The 18796-nt window shown below is 47.4% G+C and overlaps 1 protein-coding gene across 2 annotated transcripts in view; it reads left to right on the forward strand.

The window, feature by feature from the left end:
* Positions 1–469: 469 nt before the first annotated feature.
* The window catches only part of ARHGAP31 (Rho GTPase activating protein 31), a 65011-nt gene continuing 46684 nt past the window's right edge, over positions 470–18796 (forward strand). Inside the window, exons 1-2 of one of the 2 annotated variants that reach the window (XM_057404141.1) lie at positions 470–587; positions 6888–7476. In XM_057404141.1, the coding sequence (XP_057260124.1) occupies positions 7377–7476 (100 nt within the window). In that variant the 5' untranslated portion in view covers positions 470–587; positions 6888–7376. Of the gene's footprint in view, positions 588–6726; positions 7477–18796 lie in introns of those variants that run through there. The other variant, XM_057404143.1, reaches the window with a different exon arrangement.

The raw sequence follows: 18796 nt of genomic DNA on the forward strand, positions 1-18796 counted from the left end.
CATAGAAAACACCTCCCGCCAGAACAGCCAGGGTGCAGGTAAGGAAATGTTAAAGGAGAAATGTGGTTTTCCCTGAGGAAGTATACAGAGAGCTTTAATATTATACATCCTGAGAGAGAGAGCACTCAAATCCCAGGCAGAAGGAATCTCTGCACATAGCTGATTTCCCTGCTTCAGCATTTGAGAGCACAGTCGAAAGGCAAGTTGTTTTTCCACTTAACCAAGGCACTGTGAAGAGGGATGTGGCGCAAGGCAGGAGAAGTAAGCCTAGAAGAAAGGGGGGATATGGTGAGCCTTGCAGAGAAGACAATAGGAAATCATTAGTGCAGACCCACGAGTGCTTTCCCTATGGGGATTTAGCTCAGTGAGTAGAAATAAACAACAAATGTGCTGGAGCCTGCCACTTGCAAGAACACCCGGCCTTGCCTGCCACAGCTGCTAGCACTCTGCTCATCACAGCTCACAGCCTTCTTGTAGAGGTGTTTGCAAAGGGAACATGTGGCTTTTGCAAGCTTCTATTTTCTCTTTTCCCCCTTCCTGACACCAGATCATTCTTTGCTTTGCTAGAGACAGAGAGAAGGGGTAAGGTAGTAGTTTGTCCTCTCTGCAGATCAACATCATAGCTGGTGAGTCTTCATAGGAACTCCTTCTTGTGGTGCTAGACTTTCTTACATGACAAAAGGAGTCTTAGTTGAAAGCTTATGCTAAAATAAGACATAACTCTCTCATAGAAAATATGAGTCTCACAAGTGATCAAGAGAAGACCTCAGAATAAAAGAAGCCAGGTTTTAAGTGACTTCTAAATATAACAGGCTAGCTTTTATCCCTAAAATAAGGAGCATCCCCTGAGCTATTTGTTGTTTGGTGGTTTTGTTTTGTGGTTTGTTGTTGGTTGTTTTTTTTTCCCAACAAATAAGGTTATTACAAAACAGACCTGGTCTTCTACACAAAGTGATCAAAATAGACGATAGCTGGAGTGAACCCCTAAACTCCCTTCCAGCTTAGTCATTCCTTAGAATAGAGATTCTTTCTCAGTTCTTAGCCATTAAACAATGGAAATGCAGTAGACTGCTGGTTTTATGCAGTCAGGTTAACCCACAACTTCCTTCTCCCATGGCAATGTGATTAGCAGAACGGGTAATAAAAGAAGGACATCTGAAGGTGGAAAACAGGAAAGTGGGTCTTGGTGTCAGTGATCTCTGAGTGGTGGTGAGCTGAGCTATTCAGAAATCACACATGTAGTGTCCTTTATGGTAGACTACCAATGACGATATTTGGTAAAATTGAGAGCAGAAGAGACTAAATAGTTTCTGTTTTCACATTATAAACCTCTGGCTCAACAGAGTTCTCATTTCTACTAGAACAGCTGTTATAGAATAAAGGGTGGATGAAACGTCTACAAAACCAGCGGGGTGCAAATGTGGAGGAACAGATACTGAAACTCTGCTCTCCCTTAGGCAGCGCTAGTGTAGCTGCTGGACACAGTGGTTTCAGCAATGGGTGTCTGAAGTGATAGATAGATCTCCTCAGGATTTTCTTCCCTGATTGAGTTTTCTCACATCCTAGAGATCCTGGCTGTGCTTGAGAATCCTGGTTGTCACTTGTGTTCACAGGCTGGTAAAACCTGAGAAGGACTGGGCTTGTTATTGAAGCATCTCCCAAGTTCATAGGTGCCACTGATTTGACATTTTGCTTTGCTATGAAGTCATAGTGTAGTTTTAAGCAGATTGTTTCAATTTTGTAGGTCTCTTTGGTTACCTGATGAGGAGGACAAAAGCAAGCAAAACCATTTCCTGGTTTAGTGGGAGTCCTTATCGTTATTCGCAGTGGGGCAATGTGTTGAAGAAATCACCTCCCTTTCTGACATACTGTCTTGATTGTACTCAGCACAGTGCTCCCAGCTGCCTCTTCCATGTAATCCAAACAGCTGCTGGCAGGATGCTATTGAAAACACCTGTGTGAATTTGGGATGGCTCCATGGGGTGAGGTCGTGGCCTTCCTGCCTCACCAAATGGGTCACCTCGTTGGGAAGATGCTTGGAGAAGGTTCAGAACATGCTTCTGAGATGAAAGCAGCTTTTGCTGGCTGTGTGGCTTGCCTGGTAGAGTTTGTGTTTGGATGTTTGTTTTATAATGCTATTGTATATTACTGCACTATCAATAGAGTTTTACACTGGGAGACATAAAACCTTTCTGTAATGGTCTTTATATGGTTTAAATAAAGAACAGTTGGTGTCCCCAGTCAAGAATTAGAGTTCCTGTGTGCTAGATGCTGTACAAACACAAGATTGAGCAGCCATCACTGTTCAGGCAAGTCTGTGCTCTGAGTAAGGGAAGTGAAATACATTCCTCATCTCTTTTCTGTACTGAAAACCTGACACTTCTGAAATGACTGTGAACAATGGGAGAAGGCAATCTGGCTAAAAGCACTGTTGCATGTTTTGTGGTTGTGGTGTGTGTAGTCAGTAACAGAACATCATTAGGCTACTGAAGTACCTCGGTCTTCATTGCATCTGGAATGATACTCAAGGAGGTGGAATGGGCAGGCATATATGTCTGCTCCTGATAAGTCAGTGACTACATCTCATCCCCCAGCCATAGATCCTCACCTGATGCCCTAACCAGCAAAGTGGGAACAAACCCCTTCTATTTGGTTCCATTTGTTCTAGTCCGGTTCCTTCTAGGACATCCCTGTGATGACATCAAATCATTATGCAGGCTCATAGCTAGAGCCTTCTGGGCATAGGTCTGTTGTACCTCCTGGTTACACCAGCATGTTGTGGGTAGTTAGCCAGCAGTAAAAAACTTGGTAGTGTGCAAGTGATAGGTTCCTGTTTCATTTGCTGCTGAAGTGCTGGGATCAGAGAAGTAGCTATTGAAAAGGTTGCATGGGGCAGATGGACACAGAAGAAAGCATGTCATGATGTGGACAAGAGGGTCCTCGGGAATGCAGAAAAGGAGGTTAGAGCTGGGAGAGACAGGGCTTGTAGCTGGGAATGTGTGGAATTAGGAACCGAGAGTGGTGGGTGCCCTGTGCCAAGGGAAGCTGAAGGGTAGCCCCATAGACTCATCTGATATGTACTCAGAAGATGTCAAGCTTTAGGCTTCACAATACACTCCAGCTTTGACCATGGAGATGGGAGTAGACAGGAAACCAGGCTGGAGAGGTCAGGAGAGGAAAGAGTATGTGGAGGGGTGGGGAGGGAGAGTGAACTGGCGTGTCAGGGTCTAACAATGAACTGTCTGTGTCAGGAAAAGAGTTGTACTTGGCAGGGCTATTTTTAGGGGTTCAGAGCCCCCCCTCCCCGGGTCTTCCACTCCCCAGCCCTCCCTGCTCTTTTGTGCTGAGTGGCGCCTGGCAGATTGGTGGAGATTTTAAAGCCATGGATAGGAAAGAGCTCAAACACAATGAAGGAAATGCAGTAGGGAGGGGAGAGATGGGTGCCCAGAAATAGCCTGTGTGACGCCTCTGCTGTGGCCCTGGCTCTTAGAAAGGGAAGAAACACTTAGTCCTAATAGCCAAAGCTTTTCCCCAGGCTCCCTGACTGCTTCTGGAGTCACTGGCACCTTGTCTGTGAGAATGGATAGAACTGCAAAGTCATTATCCATCCCATGTTCATTCACACACAAACACCGGTTTCCCATACCCACACTGAAGCCAAAGGCAAGGCACTGCAGATCAGCAGTGAAGGTGTTCCACCTTCCTGCATGAACCTATGGCCCTCTCTGATGGGGAGGGCTTTGTGTCCAACTGCAAATCCTGACCTGTTTTTACAGGTTCAAAGGGAAGGAATTAAAGTAAGTATCACAGGCCATGGCTTCCTGGTTTGGGCTGTGGTACTGTGCGACTGCTGGCCATCATGCTGTTTGTATGGTGGTGGGGACTGGGAATTAAACTCTATGAGAGCTCTGGCTTGGCTTGGTGTTGCTCTTATTCTGCACAATCACTTTTTTCTTCTTCTATCTTTTCTTAGGAGGGAGAGAAATTCCCCCTTCTTTCCCAGCTGCTTCACCATTGAACTCCTTTTTGCTTTCCACGCTTCTGGCCTGAGCTCTTTCTCTGTCCAGCTTTGCTTCTTGCCTGTGAAAGCTTTTCCAGAAGGGACCTGGCTTACTCCTTGAGCCCTGCTGCTCACCCTCACTATTGCAGAGCCCTGCACTGCCTCCCAAGGCTGCACAAATCCAGGCTTCTTATTTTTAATTCTAAGGAGGAGAACATCCCTCCTTTCCCTCAGAAAAAATCCCCTGGCTCAGCACTGATTTCAGGCTCCGATAGGAAAGTGCTTTGTTTGTAAAGCCTCCCTTGTTTGCTGCCCGCTCACCTTGCCTGACCTCCTCCTCCTGGCCCTGGGCTCCCTAAGCAATCCTGCAGCAACCTCCCCTCTGTCCTCTTGCTGAACCTCGTCCTGGCATGGGGAAAGCCAGCCCTACAGCCCAGCCTGCCTGGCAAAGAGCTCTCATGGAGCTCCTCACGCCTTCCTTCGCTCTGCCTTCCACACCATTTCCTTTCTCTGGATCACTCTTCCCTCCATGGAGTTATTGGCACAGGGCAGCAAACTGCAACCAACACCTGAAAGAGCCTCTATGAATAAAGTCAGAATCCTCCCTGTCGTGCTTCTAGCTCCAATTCCCTGCTCTTTTGCTTCAAATACTGTTTTTTTCTTGTCATGGTGGTGGCAATCTCTCTCCATCATCTACCATGACACCCAGATGGCAATGGCTGATAGTGGTCCTGTGTCCCAGCCTTGGACAGGCATCACCCACCCACAGCCTGTTTGGGGTCAGGGCAGCACAGCAAAAGCCCCCCAGATAATCAAACACAGATGGCAGCACTCCATTTCTGCATGGAGCCATGGCTTCCAACGATGGCACCTCCTCAGCAGCTACAGGGAACTGCCACTGAAAGCAATAAGAAATAGTGCTTTCAGCTGAAAATGCCTACTGGCCTGTAAGAAATACTGAGAGGGTGATGCTCTGACCCAGCAGTGCTGCTGAGTCCCCATTATCTGGGCTCATGGACCACCAAGGCCCCTTAGAGCAGGGCTTTGCAAGGTGTGTGTGGGGTCCCATGCTGCATAGTGGCCATGTCAGGGTGCTCCCTCACTGGTGACATGCTGAAGCTGTATACATAAAATCATAGAATGGTTTGGGTTGGAAGGGACCTTCAGAGCTCATCTAGTCCAATCCCCTGCAATGAGCAGGGACATCTTCAACAAGATCAGGTTGCCCAGAACCACATCCAGCCTGGCCTTGAATGTCTCCAGGGATGGGGCACCCGCCATCCCTCTGGGCAACCTGTGACAGTGTTTTACCGCCCTCAGGACCTAGAAGAGGATGGTGTGGTTTCTTGCCATGGTGAACCTGGAGGAGGCTGGCATGTGCAGGAGGACGTGCCTCCTCCCTAAGGCGGCAAGGAAAAGGCTTTCTCTTCCTACAGAAGGCAGGGCAGCAGGAGGATGCCCTGGCGAGACACCCAGCTCTGAGCGTCCTGTTGTCTGTCTGTCCCGTTTGAAGTCTGCCCCTTGGCCGGCAGGCAGGATGCACTGCGGCACGCGATGGGTTTGGCGAGATCCCATGTGCTGACTTGACATCAGGGTGCTGTGAGAAGCCCGTATTAAAGCCAAGGAAGTTTTAAGAGTTTCATGAGCACTGAGGGTCCCTGAGAACAACCATTGGTCGGGTGGTGAGAGCTCAGGTCTACCCTTCAGCCTGGCAGCAGTCCTTTGCCCCATTTTCTGGCCAGATTTCCTCCAAAGTAAAACTCCTCTACTTGTCTTTGGTCTGATTTTTGGTGAAAAGCTGCAATTTCCTGTTTTTCATTTGTTTGTTTATTTTCCACCCAGACCCATACAGTTATATTTGACACGAAGCAAGAGGGGGCAGTGAAGCCTTAGCAGAGTTCAGTTTGCCTCCTTAGGTGAAGCGTGCAGCCCACCAGCATACCCAGCCCTGTAAAGAGGTCTGAATTTCTGGGACAAAAAATGTGGAGTTAAGTGTAAGTGACTGCTCTTACAAGCAGAGATATGCATGTACTGAAAGTAAGAGTAGAAAGGTGTTGGGGGCGGAAGGGAACAAGACGGCTTGAGGGCAGACCCAGGCCATCTCCCTTCTTGCCTCTACTGTGAGATTTCTGTTCCTTATCTCTAAACCCCTTCCTTGGTTAAGGGGAGCCTACGTGAATTTAGATGCCCGGACAGCATCTGTTTCTGCTTGCTGGGGAGGAGAGAGCTGAAGGTTTCCCTCCTCCCCCCTTCTTTAGTTTCCCAACTTTCTGCCCCCTTCTTGCCCTTCGATAGCTCCATCCTGTGCCTCTGTAAAGGAAGGCAAACCCCGCACTGACGAGTCATGTTCGAGGGCAGGAAGGAGCCTTGCGACAGAGGACTGGATAAAGAGGCAGAGATTTACTGGTCTCTCCCCTCCTCACCGGCCCCTCCTTGGGCCTTTTCAGTGCTAAGCACTGGTAGCACAGGAAGCGTCTGACTGCACCGCTCGGCTTGCACTGATTCAGTCTCAGGCAGTCCGTTATCTGTCGACTCGCAGGACAGGCTTTCCCCCTTCCTTCCCTCCTCGTCCCCATCGCAGTCCCTAACTCCTCTCCCCTCCTTCCCCCTCTCTCACACACACACACATGTACTTTATTGCCAAACCTTGTCCTCCGCCCCCCTCCTCAGCTAACTTCCTTCCAGCATTTTTTTGAGCTGGATAATCCTAGGATTTGTAAAACGAGGGGAAAGGAACGAGCAGGCGAGCGGGAGTCAGGGCAGGAAGCTGGTTTCTCATTCCTCTAACTGTCCAAAGGCAGGAGGAGGGGAAGGGGGGGGAGCCAAAGAGGAGCCTTGTGCAGACTCTTCCCCTGGTCCCTTTTCATTAGTCCGTTTGAACTTCCAGTCTCCTCCGAAAGCCGAGGGAAGGACAAACCACACTGGGACGCTTTCTGCTGCTGGGAGTGTCGACAGTGCGGCTGATGAAACCCAGAAGGTGGCCGTGGAGGGTCCCGGGACCGTGCTGAGGGACTTAGCACCCCCTCCTTCACCATCGCCTGCCCCCAAGTTGCCAACCCTGATGCGGGCACCCGTCCACCACCCACTTCCCTCCGATGAGAACCCTTCCGGGCTCAGGCTATGATCGCTGCTGCTGCTGGCTGGGCAGCCTCCTCTCACCCTGACCGTCCTCTGCCACAGGAGCAGCCCAACATCTGGTGGGGATTCATGTTTACTTCTCTGGCTGGACGCTGCTCGGGACCCCCGATGTTGCTCCTTGGGAGCGGGGCACGGGCCGTGGTCTAAGGAGAAGAGCGAGATTCTTATCGCCCAGCGTGAGGCTGGGGGGGTGGGGGGCAAGGCAGGAGGGGGAAGAACCTCTTTTGGGACTAACCTCATGAAGAACAAGGGAGCCAAACAGAAACTCAAGAGGAAGGGAGCCGCGAGCGCGTTCGGCTGCGACCTGACGGAGTATCTGGAGAGCTCTGGGCAGGATGGTAAATGTCTCTTTATTCTCACTCTGGTTGCGAAGGAGCAGGGCGTTCGTCCCCCCCTTTTTTACCGGTAGGACTGCAGACCAGACCTTTCCCAAGGGCTAGACAACCTGGGGCTGATTTATCCCTGGGAAGTGGAGTCATTGCCTTGTTACTCACAATGAATGAACAATCGGAAGATTGCTCTGGTGACGCGTCTGCATGACCCTTGCATGAGTAGTGCTGTGTGTGGGGAAAGGACTGGGCTAAGGCTCTCGGGATGCTTAAATGTGAACAGAGGTGGCCAGCCCTATGCTGGGATGCCCTCTCCCGTGTGCCTGGTAGTGGAAGGGAGTAGCAGGCATTTAGGGGCTAGGTTTGGAAATCAAGCCTGCGCTCAGTGTTGCTTCCCCCTGGACTATGAAATCCTCTCGAAGTCCATGAGCGTTGCAGGGCTGTAGGGAGGAACTGGGAATGTCCCATCTGCCCCTCCTGGACTGCAGCACCGTTCCCATATTGTCCTTTCCGTGGTGGCTGGAGACAAGACAGAGACAGGGAGGTGGAATAGGTTTGAGTGTGAGGTGTAAGGGGGAAGCTGAGCTAATGTTTTCACTACTGTGCCTGTTATCTCTCCTCTCCTCCTCTAACTGACCTCCGTGCCCCCAACGTGTTGGGTGAGAACATGATAGCTCAGACAAGAGGTAACTCCAATAAGAGAGGGTCCTGAGCTTGGTCAGCCCTTGGTGAGGAAAGGAGCAGAAGGATTCTTCTTGAAGAGGGTTGGATGATGAGAGAAGCAGTTGTGAGCCTGGCATAAAGAAAGACCTGCAGTTTAGCCAGGGGAAAAAGAACCATCCCTGATGTTAGCTGTATGTGCCAGGTTTCGCATTATGTTCCAGTTGGAGTTAACTAACTTTTACCAATGTCAGGCTACTCCAAGCAAATAAGAAGGCTTCTAGCAGCAATGTCAGCTTTATACAGGGAGGGCTGTACAATCAGGTCTTTCATTTGCTGAGGAGCATGGCTGATGAAGTACAGGGTGGAACTGCACTGGCAGAGGGATGGACTACATAACAGTTGTCTTTTCCATTGCACAGTGAAGGGGGCAGTAAATATATCACTAAGATAAAACGTTATATGTGTGCGTTTACTTAGAGGTGGGGGAAACCAGGCATTCGATTGCACTGTGGGTTGTCCGTAACAGTTATTGTATTTTTTAACTTATATAGGTCTTAACAGCAATTGAATTGAACTAGAAAAAAAAAAAACAGGCTTAATGAACTGATACCACTTTGCCAGCATGAGGTACAGACAGATAAATTCCATCCAGTGCTAGCATGAGCTGCCACTGTGGAGGGACTATTTACAGCTGTTTACAGGAACACTGAAAAACAACTCCGGGAATGCAGGCACAGGCAGTATATTCAGCTGAAGCAGCAAGAGAGATTTTAAAGGGAGAAACATAATTACTGCAGTTGGAATTTAACCAGAACAGCAACATTTATTACCTGAAATCCCATCGTTTTTTCAATTTTTTTTTGGGCACAAGTAAGAAGGACATTGCTCCAAGTCTCATTTGTGGAATGGTTCATGGTTCCAACCTACTTATCTCTCTGTGCTGAGGAAAAGTGGGGAAGAATATGAAGTTCCTTTCCCTGTATTTTTTGAATAGCACATACCATTGCCCAGTGCCGTGGGATCCAGAAATAAAAGACTGAATTGTTATAGGTTTATTGGGAAGGGTGTAAGTTAGATTGGAACAATCAAATTCTTCAGAACAGGAGGAGAAGAAATGAGGGTATTAGAGATAGTAATTTCATTGCTAGTAGGGCTCTCAGGATCAGTAGGAGTGTGACTAAGTATTGCCAAAGTGATGTCTTGGGAAGAAATGAAGGTTCAGATGTCACCAGGACATCATAAACTTGCTACCTGTAATTATAAAACAAAATTAGAGAGCATTTAGGTGACTGGTTTGGGAATAGTTGAATTGTCCTGCTAAGAACTATTTCCAGTGATAAGCCAGTGCTCCTGCAAGCAGGGGTTTTGGTAAAGATGTAAAGCAGTGACTTTCTCTCTATTTTGGATGGTACTATGTGTTTAAATGGTGGAACGCAGGCTCTGGTTGTTCCCTACTTGGAAGCAATGAAGATGTAAGTTCGTGCTATCTGTGAGTGATGAGGAGTGGGAGAGCGCTTTGGCTGCTGTATAGAAAATGGTTTGTTGAGGACCTTTGCGAAAGCAGGTTTTAAAATGCACCCATAAGGGTTAGCTGGAAAAGAAGAAGAGGCTGTAGGACAGGCAGGGCACAAGTCAGACTGGTTGTGCTTTCATGCTCAGGTCTGCTTTACACCATTCTGTAGTGCTGATTTGTGTGGCTGATCCTGCAAACTCACACAAGTGAAGGGAAGCAGAGACCTGCTTTGCTGGTGCTGGGAATGGCAAAGGGAGCACAGGGCACAGCCAAGGCTAGTGTAGAGAATTCAGTTTGGCATTTTTCCCTCTGGAATAGTGCAGGACCGTTACAGTTAGGGGGTGCTGCACTACTTGTGCGATGCTTTGTGGGGGAGATGCACAACTTGAGTCCCTACATGCTTGTGGCTGTTGAAGAGCAGCTTGTGCTTTCTGCAAAGACCTTAGTCCCTGTGTCCTTGCCAAATTCCAGTGGAGAGAATTATATTCTGCTTAAGGTATCACCATTTCCTCTCCTGTCATTTAACTGTTTAAGAACTTGCTATGGCCTGCTTTAGAGATGGCTGCGTTTCAGTGTAAGGGTGGAAAGATCCCGCTGTCTCCCTTAGCAGACAGATATACCTAAGCCTCTGTTATAAAGAGCTTTGTGATAATACAACAAAAGCTGTAGCAGAACTACAAAGTATTTAAGAGGAGTGTAGATGTAGTGGGTACAATGGGGTAGCTCAGGAGACTAAAAATGTGATAAAAAGCCTTTATCCCTGAGTTGATTCTTCAGATCTGACCCAGGTCAGTGATGACAGACAGATGTTGCTGTCTGCTGGCTGGTTTGAAGCTCAGATGTGTTGAATTTACTGCATTTCGAGTCAGTTCCTGTCACTACTGCATTTGACCCTACTTGGCCTTTTGCTGCTGGCAGACTCTACACATGCTCCTTATGGGGGCAGACTGCTATCAGTGCTCCCAAGCATTTAAAATCGTGACTCAGGACACAGACATCATGAGATAAAATAAAAATCAGTGCTGGGTTCTTTTTCTGCTGTTTTGTGAAGCTTCAGTGCGCATCTGAGTTACTTTTTTAAGTCTTTCTCCTGGCAAGAGGGCTAGAAACTTGTGGGGAAATTAGCTTTTTTTCCTTCCCACTAACATTCTCAAACAATGACTTTAATAGCAGTGGATTTGAGGGAAAGCTCACATAAAACATGAAAGAATGGTGGCTGGCAATGCCAATGAGTAAAAGTAATCTGATTTCACATAGCCCCTCTTCTGTTGCTGCCAGCATTGAATCCGAACACAGAGGCAAGGGATCTTTTGGAATGTCAAAGCTTCACTAGAAAGCAGTGTGAGCCCACATGGATAGGTACCATGCAGGAGGAATTTAGTGCTAATGCCCTTTACTAAAATATTTTCCTGTGCCAAACTTTAATGAAACGTTGTATGGGTGCAATGAAGGTAACAGATACTAGGTTTGAAGGATTAACATTAGAGCTGTGCTTTTTCCTCCTGATAAACAGCCTGGTTTCCAAAGGAGAGTAGCTCGTAGTGCCTCTACTGAAGTCAATGGGAGCTGCACGTCAGGCCCCCAGTTCCTGTAATAACAGCAGTATAATGTTCTAGTCATGGAGGAGCCAGCAGAGAAGACAAGATGCAAGGCTGTGCACAAACCTTAGTTGGGGCAGGACAATCTGAACTGCTTCAGACAGTCACAAAGAGGAGTCTTACTTCTGGTTATAACAGAGAAGTGTTGTAAGAGTGGGCTGAAAATGTCAAAGCTATTAAAGTAAGAGGGTCTAAGTCAAAATGGAGTTTAATATTCCCAGTACTTCTAACTGTGGGAGTTCAGGTACACTGCCAGGTACAACTTCCACTTTTTAAAATGGAAATACATCTACAACAGTTGGATTCTGCTGGTGAATGGTAATCCAGTCTTTTTCATAGGAACTGCCACTGATTCAGACCTGCCTTTGCTTCATTTGCTTAGAGCCAGGTAGGGCTTGGAGAAAGGCTGAATTGTTTCTTTTGTCTTTGGTGTGATGGTGTCTAAATATTGGGATAGGATGCGCTACTAGGACTGCAAAAAGCCAAATCTCAGATTAGACACCTTGTTCTTAGGATGTAGGTCAGCTCTGTGGATCTGAGCTTCCCCTATTTGCTGGAGAGTTAATTCAGCTGTTGCTGTACCCCTCTGGTTCCTTGAACATCTGTTTCCTGCCTGATGTTGTCTTGTTGGGATGCAGTGAGCTCAGCTTTTCCCCTTAACCCCCTCCCACACTCCTCACAGCTCCGTCAATGGCTCTCATCCTGAGTCTCTAGCACCCAAAGCCCTTCCTCTTTGTGCAATGGTGCTTATTGGCTTTGTTATTTGCTGTAGAAATAGGGCTGCTTCATTTGAAGAGCTTTGAAGCCACCAACTCCCTTGTGCTCTCCTCTTGAGGCTCCTTCTTGCTATGGCAGAGAGCAGGGCTGGCCAGAAGCACCCCCTGAGGCCAGGGAGGCAGAAAGGGCTGTTGTCTGCAACCATAGCACAGGGAGATGGTTTGAAGCCCCTGGATATTAGAATGGAAAGGAGACAACAGATCTTCTGCCTGATCCTGATGTTACGTGTTTCATTGTGAAGCTATACTGTGCTCAGGTGGATGAGGAGACCTGCATCTCAGGAAGAAAGTAGTTTGCTATGAGAACAGACTCCCTTTGGAGCCAGACATTAAACCTGCCACTCAGGTGTGAAGCAGCTTTTCTGGGTCGTGTGGCTTTCCTTCCTCACACTCGCATGTGTGTGTGAGGGTGCATGCAAGTCCATAGCACCTGTAAAGATGTACAACATAAAGACACATTTGTGTTCACATAGTTTTAGGGCTTCTTAAGCTGTTTTTCCCATGTTGATGTTTTGAAGTGAATGCATGCCCGTAGTTTTGGGAAGGCGCTTTTAGTTAGCGATGCATGCAGAAAGTCCTGGGAAAACTGCTGATGGATCATTCACGGCAATGTGGAGAAAAAAGACAAGGCTTTTTTTTTTCTTCTTTTTTGTTTTAGTCCCCTTGGAAAAATGAAAATGCCACACGCCTGTTTAATGTGCTGCAGAAGAATGAGGAATGCGTTCATCCCACTCTCAGAATTAGAGATTGTGGCACTGGGGATTTCTGTCTCAAGAACTGATTGAGCCTGGACAGAAACCTTTTTCTCTTTCTGTAGCCAAAATTGCTTTCACTTCAGATCTCTTCTCTGACCTACCTCACTCTGAGGCTATGCAAACACTTGTCTCCCTGCAAGGAAGGAAATGGCAGGGACTAGGAGGAGAACAAGACAAGAACAGCCTCTTGGGCTGTCTTGCAGTGTTTAATCCTCTTTTTTTTTTGTCTGCTGTGTTTCTGCAGTCTGCTTTACATTTTCACACTGCTGATATACCAAGAAGCCCCATAAACCCTCTGAGGGGTCTATCCTTGTCTGTAGCCATGAAGCCTCTGTGGATGCTTAAGGCTGTATCCCCTCATTGTTGTGATGGGAGCATAAGGGACAGTTGGGCTCTGAAGTCTGAGGGCAGAAGAAGGGGGACTGTATTATTGTGCAGTGGAGGAGAGCTGTGGCAGAGGGGCCTGAGGGCTGAATATAAGAATTGGCAGGTGGAGCAGCAGGGCTGGGGCTGGGGGGGAAAACATCAATTTGGCCTTTCAGAACCTGCTAAGGCATGTCCAGTGGCAGAAGCTCTGCTGCCAGAATGGATGGTGTGGGGGAATTATTAATGATGTAAGGGCTGCTTATTCTCCACCTGCTCTTGCATGCGGAGCATCATGTTATGAGACCCAGATATCAGCCTCTATGGCAACAAAGTGAGAGCAAAAAGACACTGGGAACAAACAGGAGCAGAAGCCATCTGTCTGCTTCTGTTACTTAGCTGTTGCTCCTTGTTTTGGATGATGTTTGTGTTACTTCCTCAATCTGTTTCTGGTTCTTGGGGGCTGGATTTTTTGTGTCTCTGCGGCACAGTGTTATTGCAGTCAAACATTTGTGTTGCGAGCTCAGCTCCTTGTTCTGTGCTGACTTCCCATTGCTAGCGCTGTGTGATTAGCAGAGAGCTCTTCCGTGCTGTCTCCTGCTTTCCATTTCCCTCACCCATCACTGCAGGAGGCACACGTGTTGTTTGCATGCAGCAAGCCCCACTTTGATCCTGCCTTCTCCCCCACCCCCTGCAAACAGCATGAATCACATCTTGCCTGCAGATTCTAGATTAGAAAATATATTTTGATTTAGCAAATGTTTTCTCTGCTGGCAACAGCTGATTTCATCTGATCCTGGGAAACCAAGGGGTTTGGGTGCTTGTGCTATCACAGCTCTCAAAGGTCTGAGGAAATAACTGCAGTGGATGAAATACTGGCACTGCATGGAGTGGATGTACAACACAGGCTGGTGTACACATGGTGAGCAAGTAGTCTGGGAGCTCCCGCATTGACTGCAGTGCTTGGAGCACAAGTTTTGTTGTAGGCCTGGTTCTAGTTTGGAGAGCTCGTGACACCAGTGCCGTAGTAGAAAGCTTGCATCCATAACTTAGGCTTTGCATATATGATGGAGTTCTACAGCAGCAGCGTTTGCTGGCAATCGGGCTTGTGCCAAAGGTTTACGTTGCAATGTTTCTCCTTTAGCGGTAATAGGGGAAATGAAAACAGTCTGTCAGTAACAGCATACCCAGTCCTGCTCCGAAGGGCCTGGGGTTGGGGGTCTATCAGGCAGACTGCTCATATCACAGCTTGGACTGGATCTCTGATCTGCACTGGATGCAGTTCCCCTAAGTGTGAAATATAAATAGAGGGTGATTAAAGGATGGGGCACCACCAAGAGGGTGCCAGACGCACAGAGCTTTGACATGGAAACCTACAGATACCTTACACCAATACAAAGGCTGCTAGTTGGCTTCACTGCTGGTTGTTTTAAGGCCAACGAGTGTTGTAAGTTGTGGACTGGTGTCTACTTTCCATACATTCCCAGAGCCTCAAGCCCCAGCTGTCCTTTGGTCCTATGCCAGAGCCTTCAGCTTCTCTGCTGATAACTTCACTGAATGTGTTTTGCATCATCAACAACAAAAAAACCTGCAGAGTGTTTACAATGGACACAGAGACCAGTGTAGCATAAATTGAATTTAGAGTTAAATTAAATAATGTGGGGCAACTGTGCTGACTGTTATTAACTTTCGTACTTAATTCAATAATGTAATCTTCTGTTTTCCATATTTATCTGAAACCACAAGCAGACTTTCTGGTCTGCACCAGTGTGATCGCAGATATGAAAGTACTTAGCATGGGTGTAAGACCTAGCTTGTTGTCAAATATTTAGGCCCATGATAACTAATGAGGTTATAAATACCAGTACAAAACTTCGCCCTCACTCAAGTGCCAGATCAATGCTATCACTGTGTGTGAGAATGAGGAGTTCAGTCCCTAATGCTACAAGTCTTTTGGCAAACACTGCTTAAAGAGACAGGGAAGTCCCAGTCCTTTTCTGTCTCACCCTCCTGCCTTGAACATGAGCATGCAGCTGGATTAGATTCCCCATTTTCAGCCTGGTGGAGGCGCTTTTGATCGTAACAGTGCACCAGAAAGCATAGAGCAAACCTCATGCTTTTTGCTCTTGCCTCCAGTTCCTCTTCTTCAGTTGCTGCCCTCCCACTTAGGAACAACTGCTTGACCTAAGCTCAAATCAGCCTACCTCCATCCTGGTGCCAGCAGCTGATGCTGTGTGACAGCCCCAGTTCCAAGCAATGCCAGGTGGGCTGGATGCTTCAACTTAGTGTTTTAAGTTCTATAAAGGAAGAGTTACTTTAACAGCAGTAGAAAATGTTACTGAATCACAGAGTTACTGAGAAATGTTACTGAATCACAGAGTTACTGAGATGAGCAGGGACTTCTTGAGATCTAGACCAAAGCCAGCTGCCCAGGACTGTGATCTGAGTATCTCCACAGATGGAGGTTCTACAATCTCTGTGAGCAGCCTGATCCAACCTTTGACTATCATCACAGTAAAAAGGTATTGTGTTCAGATGGAATCTCACAGGTTTTAATATGTTCTTGTCCTGTCAGTAGGCACCACTGAGAAGAGTGTGGCTCCCTTCTCTTCATTCCCTCCCATCACGTATTTGTTCACAGCAATAAGATCCCTCCTGATCCTTCTCTTACCCAGGCTGAACGATCACAGCTTCTCATATGAGAGACGCTCCAGCCTTTTAAACATCTTTATGGCCATGAGCTGGGCTTGCTCCAGTAAGTCCGTCCTGTACTGGGAAGCGCAAAGCTTGACACACAACTCCCGGTGTGGGCTCACCAGTGTTGAACAGAGGGTAAAGATCACCTCCCTCAACTTGCTGGCAATGCTTTTACTGAATCTTCATATGTTCTTGGTATTGTATACCATTTCTATTAGGAATTGGCCTTGGTCTCCCAGCCTAGGCTGGCAATTTCAGTCAATAACTTACATGCAAATGGGACAGCGTAAAGGATTCTTTCTGCCCTGGTTGATGCTGAAAATGAATTGTCTTTTCACAAAGGGCCCCTATTCTTTAATGGTTTCTGCAGTCTCGCTGCTGGCCAGCTCAAACGAATTAATGTATGCTTTATATAATACAATACACTGATACACTGCACCTTATGAAAGCTGTGCAAACCCTTGGCTCTACAGAATGCCTACAAATAACTCTAAGAAGTAGCTCATCTTTGTGGTTGTACAGCCTCCCGCCAAGGCACTGTGCACTGGAGTGGGGGCTTGTGGCTGGACTTGTTTCCTTCATGGCAGTTGTGTCACATGTCCTTCTTCTTGCAGGCACTGGGCAATGAGACCGAAATGTGCTTCCCCATGCAGGATTCTCAGCTGTGGCTGCTGCTCTTAGAAATATGCCCTGAGCAGCTGAGCTGGATTCAGAGCCATTCATCTCCAGCTCCTCTCTCTGCCCTTTTCTATGCTCCAGGCTCAACTACCTAAATGCCTTTGGAAATGCTATTATCTCCTGTGCTCTCCAGGGCCAGGAGCAGCTATAAGATTTATCATCTGGAACAGGATGCTTTGTTTAGTGCTGTAAAGCACAGAACAGTTAAAGGAAGAACAAAACCTAACCCCCAAACCAAATGCAAAGCTCTCTTTACATCTCATGTCCTTTCTTTGCTCTCTCTCATTTGGGAACGTGTGTGTGTTTGGTTTTGTAATGCCGTTAGATGTGATAGTTCACACGGTGGAATGGTTAAAGGAGATGTACCTGCATCTCTACAATAGGGATTGAACATCCAAAGGGCAGGAGACATTCTTGCTATAACTAAACTGTGTGACTTGTTTCCTAAAGAGTGTTAGAAGGGAGATCAGTCAGGTTCTGCGGTACAAACGTCATTTAAAGGATGCTGGAAAGCGATTCTTCATCAGGGACTATAGCAATAGGACAAGGGGTGATGGGTTCAGCCTTAAACAGGGGAGGTTCAGGTTAGATGTAATGAAGTTCTTTACTGTGAGATTGGTGAGGCACTGGAACAGGTTGCCCAGAGAAGTGGTAAATGCTCCATCCCTGGCAGTGTTCAAGGCCAAGCTGGACGGAGCCTTGTGTGACATGGTCTAGTGTGAAGCACCCCTGCCTATGGCAGGGGGTTGGAACTGGATGATCTTAAGGTCCTTTCCAACCCAAACCATTCTATGATTCTATGATACCACTGATGGTTTTCACCAAACACAGCAGCATTGGGGCTGCCTTTCTTTCTGAAAGGTGCTGACATGCTTGCAGACTTTGTACATGTGGAATGTAGGACTGAGAATCAAGGCTAGATCTGTGCCTGATCTCACTGGCTCATCAAAAACTGCTGAGAAGCAAACCCAGAACACTGGGAGAAAAGGGGGGTGTGTGTGTTTATCTGAATATATCACTCGGGGTATTTTTGTTACTGTTGTATTTGCCATCTCAGCAGTGAATGTGGCTGTCAGTCCTGTTACAGACAGGCAGCTTGGCAGCACAACACGGCCAACCAGCACATGGAGAACTCTTTGCTTCATGTGCAACTGGTGCTTGTTTTTCTATTCATCTCTCAATATGGTGCTGCTGGTGGTGATGGCAGCCACACCTCAGGAGGTTCGGAGGTGTGATTGGGCAGGATGAGCCTCCTTCTGGATCCTTTGTGTGTGAAATAAGCTGTCAGCAGGGCTGAATTGTATCCTTTCCTTGAGCAAAATCATAGATTGTTGAGGTTGGAAAAGACCTTTAAGATCACTGGGAGAGGGGAAGAACTTCACCATTTTGCCCTTTCTCTTTTCATCTTCCTGGTATGCTCTGCTTGGCATTGCATTTTCCTTACCCTTGCTCTGGTCAGGTAGTTGCAGATACACAAGAAGCTAAATGGGAACAAACTCTCTCATGAGATTTATTGCATCTTCTGCTTCTAATCAAGCCAGAAAAATAGAGCAACAGACTTCCTTCTATAATCCTGTTCTCTCCCTTCCAGTCCCAGCTGGAAACCAGAAGTACAAGAAGATAGAGGAATGCAGCAAAAAAAAGTTAAAACAAATGTCCTGGAATCTCTAAAAGGAGCGTGGGGTTTTGCCTGAGGCGATGGTTCCGGGTTACAGTGGGGGTGTGCGGGATTTTCCCCTCCCTCAAGTGTTTTCAGTTCCTCTTACTTATTTGTTTGGGGTTTTTTATTCCTCCTGGCCCTGTTTCGATGACTTTATTGCCAGGATGGCAGTATGCATGTGTTGCCAAAGTCAATACATCAAGCGTCTGTACCTAAGGCAGGCTTAGGAGCGGTAAATGGGAAGAGCTGGTTTTGATCTATTGAGTCCATTACTCTTCCTTCATGGCTTGATAGCGAGCACTAGTCACATACTGCTGCCCGAGGTTTGCTGTGTAAAGACACAAATGGGTACTGAGTGAGGAAATTCAGTTCCAGATCCCAGTAGAGGGACTTTTCATCAGGGACTGTAGTGATGGGACAAGGGGTGATGGGTTCAGACTTAAACAGGGGAGGTTCAGGCTAGATATAAGGAATAAGTTCTTTACTGTGAGGGTGGGGAGGCACTGGCACAGCTTGCCAAAGTGAGTTGTGAATGCTCCATCCCTGGCAGTATTCAAGGCCAGACTGGACGGGGCTTGGAGCAACCTGCTATAGTGTGGGCATCCCTGCCCATGGCAGGGGGTTGG

Source organism: Pezoporus wallicus, unplaced genomic scaffold (genome assembly GCF_028554395.1).
Source record: "Pezoporus wallicus isolate ANWC-B61680 ecotype Strahan unplaced genomic scaffold, APGP_CSIRO_Pwel_v1 contig_6598, whole genome shotgun sequence".
Classification (NCBI taxonomy): domain Eukaryota; kingdom Metazoa; phylum Chordata; class Aves; order Psittaciformes; family Psittacidae; genus Pezoporus; species Pezoporus wallicus.